The 12249-nt window shown below is 39.4% G+C and overlaps 3 protein-coding genes across 5 annotated transcripts in view; 1 reads left to right on the top strand and 2 right to left on the bottom strand.

Moving 5' to 3' along the window:
* The window catches only part of LOC139944443 (clathrin heavy chain linker domain-containing protein 1-like), a 70469-nt gene extending 67331 nt beyond the window's left edge, over window positions 1-3138 (top strand). For both annotated transcript variants that reach the window (XM_071941465.1, XM_071941471.1), the window contains one exon: window positions 73-3138. In XM_071941465.1, the coding sequence (XP_071797566.1) occupies window positions 73-254 (182 nt within the window). In that variant the 3' untranslated portion in view covers window positions 255-3138. The remainder of the gene's footprint in view (window positions 1-72) is intronic.
* Window positions 1-12249, bottom strand: part of LOC139944494 (cytoplasmic dynein 2 light intermediate chain 1-like) — a 416808-nt gene that overhangs the window by 215278 nt on the left and 189281 nt on the right. The window lies entirely within an intron of this gene.
* The window catches only part of LOC139944427 (leucine-rich repeat-containing protein 9-like), an 86759-nt gene continuing 77392 nt past the window's right edge, over window positions 2883-12249 (bottom strand). For both annotated transcript variants that reach the window (XM_071941448.1, XM_071941456.1), the window contains 3 exons: window positions 10801-10926; window positions 9515-9707; window positions 2883-5012 (listed from right to left, as the gene is read on the bottom strand). In XM_071941448.1, the coding sequence (XP_071797549.1) occupies window positions 4774-5012; window positions 9515-9707; window positions 10801-10926 (558 nt within the window). In that variant the 3' untranslated portion in view covers window positions 2883-4773. The remainder of the gene's footprint in view (window positions 5013-9514; window positions 9708-10800; window positions 10927-12249) is intronic.

Raw genomic sequence — 12249 nt, 5'->3', positions numbered from 1 at the left:
TGTTGTAATTTTCAGTTACTGTGAATCAATATTCTATCCTAACATGGTGTTTGTCTTCTTTTGGATATCTAGGTTCATTGACTACAAGCATTAAGGATGTGGTGTTATGTGATGCTGATACAGACTATGAATCCTGGATGCAGATCATATACAAATGTCAAGACAATGGTTTGTATGACGTAGGACTAGAACTTTTAGCTGCTGTAACTGTGCTCCAAGCAATTAGAAAGGCTTCAGAAACAATAACTAAGTAATTTGCTGTGTTATATAAGCATCACATGCCTTAACAGTTGATACCATACTGATGTTGGACAGTACTTCATTGTACAATGGTAAAACTAAGAAATAGTCATGCACACTTAACTTTGTACATTTTGTTTGTAGTTTTTCTAAGGCACTTAATGTTGCATGTCTGCTTTTATGTTATTAACTGTATTGCCACTAATCCTTGTGTAGAACTCTGACAATAAGAAAAGTAGTTCAGTATTATTTTAATTATCAATATCAACCCAAAAAAATTATTACTTTAATTGGTACATTAGGTACATACGTAATGTTCATGAAGTGTTCTGTAAAAGTAGAATATTTGGTTGAATACATGTATACATACATCATGGTCAAGGATTAGAGTTTTAATGAGCTTGAGTTATTTGCATTCCCATTCTTTCTTTATCAGATTCTGAGATTCTGAAAAACTGAAAAAGACTGAAAATTTTTCACGTTGCGGGAGGAGCACATGTAAACTAAATTCCCTTAACTATTTTTTTTTCACTTGCTGGCTGGATGATTCAAACAATTTGTGGGTCGCTTGCAAGTTGGAACACCAAAGCAATTAATTTTGGAAACTAACACAAACAAATTCGGGAAATTCTTTTAAATAACTTTTTTTTCAAAATTAATTTCTGCCCTTGTAAAAGGTTTTTTCATCAACAACCATTTTCATGGGGTCTTGATGTTAGGTTCGGTTGTATTAAAAAATTCTTTTGCAATAAAATGTTCATGATATATTGCCAATATACCAGGAACTGGAAGGTTGAGATGAGACCCAGAAAATTCAAGTTTTGTTTCCCTACTTGCCTGAAAGAAGGGCGTACTTGTGCATACAGTTGTTTAATAAAATAAACGATCATGCGCGATCGCAACCTCATTAAATATAGCGCAACTCAAGACTCAAACCATTTTAAGAAACTTCAAAACAATCAATCTCTCTTTGGGAACTTATTACCGTATAACTTGATTATTGTGACATTAAACAATTTTTTGACTCGCCAGACAGACTAGAAAATAAAAGATATGACTCTCCCGCTGTCGCATCAAAAGTAAATTTTTGCTAAAGTCAGAGATCTTATAAAAAGTCTGAATTTAAAACAAAAGACGAAAAGACGGAATTTCGCCAAAAGGCAGAAGAATCTCATCCCTGCTTTATATATTAACAAATGTTTTTTCCATTTTAAATGTTCATCAGCCCTCATTTTGACCTGCTAGTACATGTATGTATAGTTGATGCACTGTCTTCTCTACTTTCCATACAATTATAATCCACACAAAAAATCTTGATGTGATCCTTCAATTTTTTTTAATTTTCCTTTCAGAGTCGAGGATAAATAGAAAGGAATTGTTGGATAACCAATATGCATAGACCTTTTTGCAAATACCCATTGGTCAAGTGCTAATACCCCGTTCACACAGTCCTACGACCTTATGAAGACCATGCTGATCATCGCGATCTCAAAAATGTATCAAGTCAGGACACAATCGGCGTCAAAATCAAGCAATAATGCAAATTAAAGATCTCACAACGATGCATTAACACTGCTTGTGCGATAATGACGTTCCCATTACGACTTTTCCCCGCTCATTGTTGGCTACTACCCAGCTACGCTTATTTTCAACATGTTCAAAATAAGCGTTGGGAGAGAATGCATGCAGCTTCCCAACCTTGGAGATCCCACCCTTTCAAACCAGCTCGTGGAGGTCCTCCCACGTTTGGCCCAGATTGGTCCGTGATTGGCCACGCTCTCGGGCACTTGTCCACTGTAGTAGAAGCGGCGTCTATGTGTGAACGGGGTATAACTGTTGAATGAGTTGCAATGCTGTATGTACATGATAAAATAATGCATGGGTAAAACAGAAGACTTACACTTTTAACAGCCACTTTCATTTTCATGTATGAGTATGTTTTAAAAATTGATTTTTTTACGTAAATGACAATAAGCGATTGCCAATTTTTTATTTTGTGTGTTTAAAAATGTTCCTATTGCAACCCATGTTTGTCTACAAATGGCTTTGTCCACAGATGACTTTATTCCATCTGCTTGAGCTCCAGAGCTTGATTAAAGGCAAAAACCACAACACTTGAAAAAGTGATGTGTCTTCTTTTTCCTAAAATCTATTATCTGACAATTTGTTTACTTGACCAGGGGTGGCATTCTTACATTTATCAACTTTAGATTCGCACTCAAACTCTGTGAACATAATCTCCAAGAACATTCCAATAGTTTGTTTTTGTCACTTGATGTTTAAAGATCAATATTTTGATACCTCTAAATGTAACTGTTGAAACAAGCTCAACAAGTGTTTAAAAATGGCTGGCAAAATCTGGTTTCCTACTTTTTGAACCAACCTGTATGCATTGCAGTGACATTTTGTAATCAATGTCTCGCTCAAATAATACTATGTGTACATACAGTAACAAGGTTTACATCATTTGTATAATTACAAAGGGGAAAAAAAAACCACTAACATAGTGCTCAGGGCATGCAAGGGTTAAACACACATGTACATGTAACATGCTATTAACCCATTCAAGATTTTATGCAATTGACTATTTAATCTTAATTGCAACAAAATTAATAAAAAACACTTGAGAAGGCAAACTAAAATCCTTGTTCGGCATGACTCCATTTTTAATGCAATTATGTTTATGGTTGAACTCAAAACAAAAACACCACAACACATTAATTCAAACTTAACAATGTTGATTGTTGTTCCTTAAAACACTCCAATGTATTACTCACTTACTGCTTCATTGTATTATTATCCAGGTATTAGTCCCCTATGTATGAGACTGTCCACAAAAAAACCAAAGTATTTGTATGTTAAAATGTTTTTTTAAATAAAATAAATTTGTGTACTACACATTGTATTGTCTACAGACAACGTAAATTGTATGTTATGCTTTTTGTTACTAGTATTTGTTGAAATTGAAGTCTCATCATTGGAATGTTAATGTAATTTTCAACCTGTAAATATTATTTCAGTTTGAAGAGCACAAAAAGTGATACCTACATGTAGATGGCCTGTGAACATCTCTGTAAATCTAAAGACGATTACATGTACTTTAACATGTTTGCAAACTCTTTAAGGTTCATGTTTAAGATATTTACACAAATAGAAGCAAGAGCACCAGTGCATGGTGAGATATTCAAGGTCACTGTGTCAAAATAAGCAATTTATTTTACTTCAACACTATACTACATGTACATGTACAAAAGGTCTGGAGGTATATTACATCAAATACAAAAATTACAACAAAATCTTTCAAATTTGGGTTATAGTAATACCCTTGTACTGTATAGTCACAAAAATGGTTTTAAAAATGACATAAAGCGTTGAACATAACGGTTAGTTTAACCATGGAAGAAGGAAGAGGAGTTCGAACAGAGGGACTTCAAAAGTTGAACCCGTGGTACCGCAGTCATTTAACGACACCTCGTAATCACCCACATACCTTATACAAACAATGGGCGACCTGGCGTTTGTGAATTTGCACTCGGTTCTTCACGCAACTATGGCGTTGTACATTATGTCGCATGGGTATAATAAAGAAAATATTTTTTGAGACCTGATAAATTTTGTGTACGCATTCGCCCACTAAAACGAAAAACATAATTGAATACCAACCACCCTCTGGTGTTAATACCCAAATTTTGAACCACCACTAGAGACCTAAAAATATACTATGATATTTCCATGAAAACACCACAAACGGTAAATGAAGAAGTCAATCACAACTCATCACCTTCTGCAACTCCGATTTTCATGTGAAAACAAAACAAATGAACCGGAAAATAATAACGCAATCGTTTGTACCATGTGCGCATCCATGAAAGACAAAGAAAACACACTGCGCATGCGAAAACTGTGTTTTTTTGCAATTCTGGTCTCCAATGATTCATCTTTACACGCAGGCAACAGTGCAGAGTGGCGGTACCACAGGTTCTGTACAAAGAGATCTAATCCCGCTTGTTAAAGGTGCTATGTAAGATTTTTGGTCGATTTGGCCCAAAAATTATGATTTAAAATTCAATAGGTATTTTGATGGGAGTCGAGAAAGTTACAAGCTTTCATTTGAGCCCTTGCTCGAAAAAGTGTGCCAATTATTAGAGCGACAATATATCATGTGACCAATTCTTAAGTGTTTTAAAAGAAACGATTTAAATTTTTGTCGTGGTTCCTGACCATTAAAAGTAAAAGTTAAACTTTTTTTCGTTAGAGCAGGTGATACTCTTTGAAATACCATTCTCTCTCTCTCAAAAAAATTTTTTTTTTAATGTTTGGGGCCAAAAATCTGACATAGCATCTTTAATCGGCCATCCAGCTGAATGTCTCCTATCTTTTTCCACTGATCAGAAAGGGGCATTGTCAGGGTTTTCTTTTGTTACTCTGCGGTTAGTCTCGTCGTTCGAACTCCTTCGAACTCCTGACGTGAAAGTGTCATGCCCTGAAAGCAACTAAGACAACAATAATATGACTGTTAATGCATGATGATACTTAATGAGGTCTACCTTTACCTCCACTGTTATTATATCTAGTCTGATGGGCTTCATCATGATTACTACCTCGTTGATAATGACCTTGATGGGGTACATATGGTACTTGATGTTGGAGTTGGTACTGTCCTCTCTGATGACCTGCTTGGGTATGGTTGGTTTGGCCTGCCCTTGTTCCACCGTTACTTGGGGATACGTTGGTATCAGAGTGGACGTAGTTTCGCTGTCGTCTGTTTGGTGCTGAGAGTAAAGCATAGAATCAATAATGTGAATGATAAAGTGAGATGAGATTTAAATAGCTTGCAACAGTGTTCCTGTGGAAACAGGGAAATTATAGTAAGTTGTTTTTTACACCTTCTGTGTGATTGTGAAATCCAAGTAATGTCATTGCTTTGCAGAAAACATGTACAGTGTACATTACAAGCAAGTTTCACATGTTTAATTGCATGATTTTGTTTCTTAAATTGAAGATGGTGTGACAACATACAATCTTAAGTTAAAAAAACGCTGTCAGATAAAGTGTATGAAAAATCAAGAATTTCAAATCAAAAAGAATGAAAACTAGACTTAAGTTTTTGTCATAACAAAAACAAGGTTTTCGGCTAATGGGAGTACAAAAATACAACCCTGGTGGACAATTAACAAAAGAAAAAACCCATGAAATTAAGTCTTTTCAAAGCATTTACATGCAATTCCAGTTTAGACAGGTCAAAAGGTCAAGAGAAGGTCACCAAGATTCCATATTTGTGAAGTACGTGAAACTCTTTCATATGATGTGTAGATTGTCAAAATAGCTTTTGTGGTTGAGGAAATGGGAACAAATGAATAACGACTGGAGAAGAGACTAACTAACCGGAAGGGAAATGTTTGTTAAAATTGCCTTGAAAACGGACTCCGTACGTAAAGCCCTTTCATATGATGTATAGGTTGTCAAAATAGCTTTTGTGGTTGAGGACCTAGGAACTTATGAATAAGTGAACCACACAATCAACGTGTTGAGTCAGTTATTTTACTAAGCCATCACAATATTACATTTTGGCGACGAGCGGGATTTTGTATTATATCCCACAACATCATCATTTATTAGTTCTTGTATCATAATTCCCGGTGTACGGTGAATTCTCACAACGTACAATGTATTTGCCAAGTTTTGGATCGTTTTTCATCACCCCTCATTCGACATGTCGTCGCTGCCATCTTTTGAGTCGTTCTGTGTAAGCAGTGAACAGACCAACGTTGGCACTCACTGGGAAAAGTCTGTCAAGAGGATTGGAACGATGTTTATCGTCTTTAAAGACACTGGACACCTTTGGTAATTGTCAAAGACCAGTCTTCTCACTTGGTGTATCTCAACATAATGTATGCATAAAATAATAATAATGAAAGAAAAAACACCCTTGTCTCACGAAGTTGTGTGCTTTCAGATGCTTGATTTCTAGACCTCAAAAATCTAATTCTTAGGTCTCAAAATCAAATTTGTGGAAAATTACTTCTTTCTCGTAAACTACATTAATAAATACCTTGGATGGTTTCAAATCTCTGATTGGTCACAACCCGGTCACGTGTGGAAGTGTTAACGGTGGTATAAAGACCGGCTTTGGAAAATAGCGAATAAGTGGCCACTAAATCAGCATACATTGTGTAAACCTTGCGCGTTGCACTGTATCGCACGCTTATTTATATCCCTATTAGTTTCATTGCAACTTCGCGCACTTAAGCGTCAAGTCAAAGTAAACCACAAAGTCTCCCTCTACCTCAGGTGCAGTTGAGCACCAGCAACAGCCAACGCTACACCAGCCCTACACCAGCCCTACACACAGCATCCACAGCCAACGCTACACCAGCCCTACACCAGCCCTACACACAGCATCCACAGCCAACGCTACAACAGCCCTACACACTCACAGCATCCACAGCCAACGCTACACCAGCCCTACACCAGCCCTACACACAGCATCCACAGCCAATGCTACAACAGCCCTACACCAGCGCTACACCAGCCCTACACCAGCCCTACACACAGCATCCACAGCCAACGCTACACCAGCCCTACACCAGCCCTACACACAGCATCCACAGCCAACGCTACAACAGCCCTACACACTCACAGCATCCACAGCCAACGCTACACCAGCCCTACACACTCACAGCACCCACAGCCAACGCTACACCAGCCCTACATTGTACACCAGCCCTACACACAGCATCCACAGCCAACGCTACACCAGCCCTACACTAGCCCTACACACAGCATCCACAGCCAACGCTACAACAGCCCTACACACTCACAGCATCCACAGCCAACGCTACAACAGCCCTACACACTCGCAGCATCCACAGCCAACGCTACAACAGCCCTACACACTCACAGCATCCACAGCCAACGCTTCACCAGCCCTACACACTCACAGCATCCACAGCCAACGCTACACCAGCCCTACACACTCACAGCATCCACAGCCAACGCTACACCAGCCCTACACACTCACAGCATCCACAGCCAACGCTACACCAGCCCTACACACTCACAGCATCCACAACCAATGCTACACCAGCCCTACACACTCACAGCATCCACAACCAACGCTACACCAGCCCTACACACTCACAGCATCCACAGCCAACGCTACACCAGCCCTACACACTCACAGCATCGTAAGGATAATTCTTGCGGTGGATGTCGCAACTGCGGTAGTCGGTATCCCCACCCCCAAGAAAGAGGCTGTCCTGCGAAAGGTGTCACGTGTCATTCGTGCAATAAAAGCATTGCCTGATTACGGCAAAACCTCAGCACGGTACCACCACTAGTGTGAATGAAGTTAACATGACCAGTGAGCCAACACCAACCGTTCCGTCAGTTGTGAATTAGGGAATAAAAGTGCGAGTACCCGGTCTTCACTGCGTGGGAAACAAAGATCATACGATCGAACCATCCCCATATATGCATACAGTAGCACCGCCCAAATCGAAGTCATTGGTTCTTTCATCGTCTGTCACGACACATGTGTTTGTCACAACAAGTTCGCTGCCACACTCTCAACTTTTCCACTGCAACCACTCTTGGACTTGTTAAGAATGCGTATAACTTACAATCTGGTGCACCAACAGCTACACCAGATTTCTTCACTGCCTTTGCTGATCCGTTTCAAGGCATTGGTAAATTAGCATCGTTCCAATGTAAGCTCCATGTTGATCCATCCGTCTCCCCAAAAGGGATCAACATGCCATATCAATTGCGTACCATCAGTGTGTGCAGTTTGCATGCCGTGGCTTCATAGGCTTATTAGCCAAAGCCTATGAATGGTCCACAGCCTAGGTGCATAAGTTAGATCTATAAGTAGTTGGTTTTACCAGAAGTTTGTGTAGCTTTGTACGTTTAAGAAACTTAACTAAAAATTCCCCCTCCAGAGGAGAAAAAAGAAAAGAAAAGAAAAAGTCTCAATTCCAACAAGGGCCGCAATTCTGAGTCAAATCTATTCAAGTCTGTGTGTGAACTCTATCATCCTTCAGCCAATGGTCCAGCTGAATGATTCTTGTGAGTGCTCTGCAATATGTTATCCACTTACGTTTACAACAATCAAAAGAAATGTTCATCTTCCCGGGCCCTTACTCACGTCGGTGTATTGTACAGAAGTTGATGTAAGGTCATGAAACACATGCACCAATTGACTTGCTTCTTGGAGGCCCAACCCGAAAACATGGCAATAATGGTGAATATGCTATCGCAATTGGAGAACGGATGACAACAAATATATGACATTGTCACTGAAAAATTAGGTCAGAAAAGAAACCACGACACAAGGATTTCCCAATATAACTATGACATGGGAGATCTCGTCTATGTTATTGATTTTACAAAAACACCTGCAACATTCCAAAGAAACCTTAGTGATTTGCTCTTTGACATTTGGTTCAAACACAAAGGGCAAATCTATAATCCCCTATCATGACCATCTGAAGGGATTCTTCATGATGAATGTTCCCCCCCCCCCATGGATGAGAACAATGCAAAGGACTGTGAAAGTCGCTAAAAACAAATTTCCCCAACAATACTCCCCACTCCACCAGTGTGAGTTCTGATGTGACCCCTATTCGACCCCATCCTCCTGCATCAAACACTCTGAACAATCCTCCTACTCACAGGCGAAGTCTACACACTCCACTTATCCCAGCCAAATTTTTGCTTTAGCCCGACCGTATCCTCACTAAGGTCAAGGAGAAACACTTTCCCAATGTTTTGGTGGATTGGTCCCCCGCTATACCCCCTTTCATCAAAGTTATTGCCCTCCACACTCAAATGAACTATAAGAGAATACAGCTGCTGTTGTCAACTGGTATTCCATCCCAGAATTCCAACTGCTGGATTTGTGCCTTGTGTGCAATTCCCAATAGAGAACAAGGAAGTGTCCTCCAGAGGGCATATCCGAGAAATGCTAAAACTTTGTTTCAATATGAATCCCCCCCCTTGACTTCGTGGACCAATCACTGTATGACACTACAAGTGTAAGGGGGTGATCTCTTTGTTTAAAATAACACCACTTTAAATGAAATCACCCCAAAATGGGTCTCTTTCGATGAGTGAACAGTCGGATGCAAAATGTCATAACATACATGTAAGTTCACTCTGCTGTGCAGCTCGCAATATTGAGAAATAAGTGTATTGAATGGTCCCATTCAAAGGAGAGTCTGAGGGAGCACTGAAATCATGCCATATATCCTAAACATCCTACATGTACATGTACCTCTGATGTTATCTTGTTGGTATCCCATAGCATCCTCAACAGTAGTATACTGAACAGTTTGACCCCAGTTATGTCTCTCTGTTGGTGCTCCTTGTAATTGGACATTAGTTATCTTAACAGGTGCAGCTTGGTTCTTGTATGGCGAGATACCAGGTAGAGTAGTTTCCTGAGTAGTAGTCACAGTTGATGCTGGCTGCAGGTAATAAGAATAATATTTATTTGGTTTGTAAGGTGCACAATTGGTTTCAGCTTTAAAGAAATCTACAATAACCAGGGACAGATTTAGGGGAATACATGGGTGTATTCGTTAATGGGCCGAGTTGCCACGCTTCATGTGGGTCACCTGTTATGAGTATCTGCCCCTTTCCCATACCTCGGATCGGCCTTGACATTAAACCCTCAATATCATAAACATGGATTTTTTTTTTGCACCAAGGCACCGAGTCTTGAATTTCACAAGTTACATGTCTGACTTTTGCTAATGTGCCCATAAATTCCTTAAAGTTCTTTGAATTAGTGAAGGCGCTAAACGCAAGAGGTTTTTCTTCATTTATTAATATCTTGTTTGCCTAGCATGCCTAGTATAATTAAATGGTTAATGATCGAATCCAGGTCCTAAATATTGTAACCAAACGTAATAGAATACTCTCTTAGAAATATGTTTATCCTAAGCATAGAAGTAAAACAAAATTTGGATGTAACAAATCCCAACTTGGATACATGCAAAGTTTGAGCTTGAAGTTATCCTGTTTGTAAGAGTCTTTAGAGAGGAGATTTGGGAGATTTGTTGTTTCAAAATATTGAACTCAGACTAACTTGTATGGTTACCGTTATTATAGTATATCAGAAAAATTGATGATTAAATATTTTTAGCTCAAGAAAAAATAGATCTTGTAAAACTACACTTCAAGGTGAAATGCCCCCTCTTAGATGGGACTGATGATTGATTATTTTCATTGCCTCATCCATAGATTACTGGTTTTAAACAGGTCACCTGCATTTAGACTTTGAGATTACTGAAAGTTATCAAATTTGAAATGCCCTGAAAATCCTGGATCTGCACCTGATAACCTGACTATTCTATGTTTGTTGCTTTATTTAAAGTCCAAAAATATTGTACAATAATGACACAAAGTTATTATCAAGTGAATGCACTTTCAGCATAAATTGTCCAGTTCAGTTCCAAAATTAGTTCAATGCCTACAAGCTTGAACAGAGGTTACTAAAAATACAAAATATAGCTTTTTGGTAAATATTGTTGAATTTTTAACAAAAATTCTACACACCTGCTGTTCCAGAAAGTACATCTCTGCTTTTGTACGCTCCTCTGGGCTGACTGGAATTCCATCAATACATAATAGATTGGGCTGTCTAAATACCAGCATTGGACGATGCATTAACCTTCTGGATACCTAACCATTCAGACAAAACACATCAGTCAAATATCATTATTAAAGTGGCTCATACTTTGATCATGAAAGCTTTGTTATGAAAATGTCAGTAAGTAGCCTGCAAAGCTATTTTGTTTGATGTGCCCCTTGATTAGCAATCAATACAAGAACACCTAAAGTTTGAAAGATGGCCATAAGTCGGCTTTTGGAGATTCAAATTTCTGCGGTGTCCATTTGTGAATGCTACATGGCCAGTGATGTGGTTGGTACCCATGGTCACCTAATAACCAAATGGGAATGGATTCAATGTACGTGATTCTCATTGTATTCTCATTCAGTAGACACTCTATGAAGCAGAAACTTTAACAAATGACTTTAAAATGTTTAAAGGGACTCAACTGTAATAACAGAAAAGAATGTTCAAAAGTGACACATTTTTTCTGTCCATAATAGAAAAAAAGCAGCAGCTGTTTATGCATGGCAATGATATGCACATGACACAAAATGCCATCAACCAGCAGGATTGCTCGCATGCTAACACATGACACAAAATGCCATCAACCAGCAGGATTGCTCGCATGCTAACACATGACACAAAATGCCATCAACCAGCAGGATTGCTCGCATGCTAACACATGACACAAAATGCCATCAACCAGCAGGATTGCTCGCATGCTAACACATGACACAAAATGCCATCAACCAGCAGGATTGCTCGCATGCTAACACATGACACAAAATGCCATCAACCAGCAGGATTGCTCGCATGCTAACACATGACACAAAATGCCATCAACCAGCAGGATTGCTCGCATGCTAACACATGACACAAAATGCCATCAACCAGCAGGATTGCTCGCATGCTAACACATGACCCAAAATGCCATCAACCAGCAGGATTGCTCGCATGCTAACACATGACACAAAATGCCATCAACCAGCAGGATTGCTCGCATGCTAACACATGACACAAAATGCCATCAACCAGCAGGATTGCTCGCATGCTAACACATGACCCAAAATGCCATCAACCAGCAGGATTGCTCGCATGCTAACACATGACACAAAATGCCATCAACCAGCAGGATTGCTCGCATGCTAACACATGACACAAAATGCCATCAACCAGCAGGATTGCTCGCATGCTAACACATGACCCAAAATGCCATCAACCAGCAGGATTGCTCGCATGCTAACACATGACACAAAATGCCATCAACCAGCAGGATTGCTCGCATGCTAACACATGACACAAAATGCCATCAACCAGCAGGATTGCTCGCATGCTAACACATGACCCAAAATGCCATCAACCAGCAGGATTGCTCGCATGCTAACACATGA

The sequence above is a fragment of the Asterias amurensis genome, chromosome 1 (assembly GCF_032118995.1).
Source record: "Asterias amurensis chromosome 1, ASM3211899v1".
NCBI lineage: Eukaryota > Metazoa > Echinodermata > Asteroidea > Forcipulatida > Asteriidae > Asterias > Asterias amurensis.
This window is presented reverse-complemented; position numbering and strand designations above follow the sequence as displayed.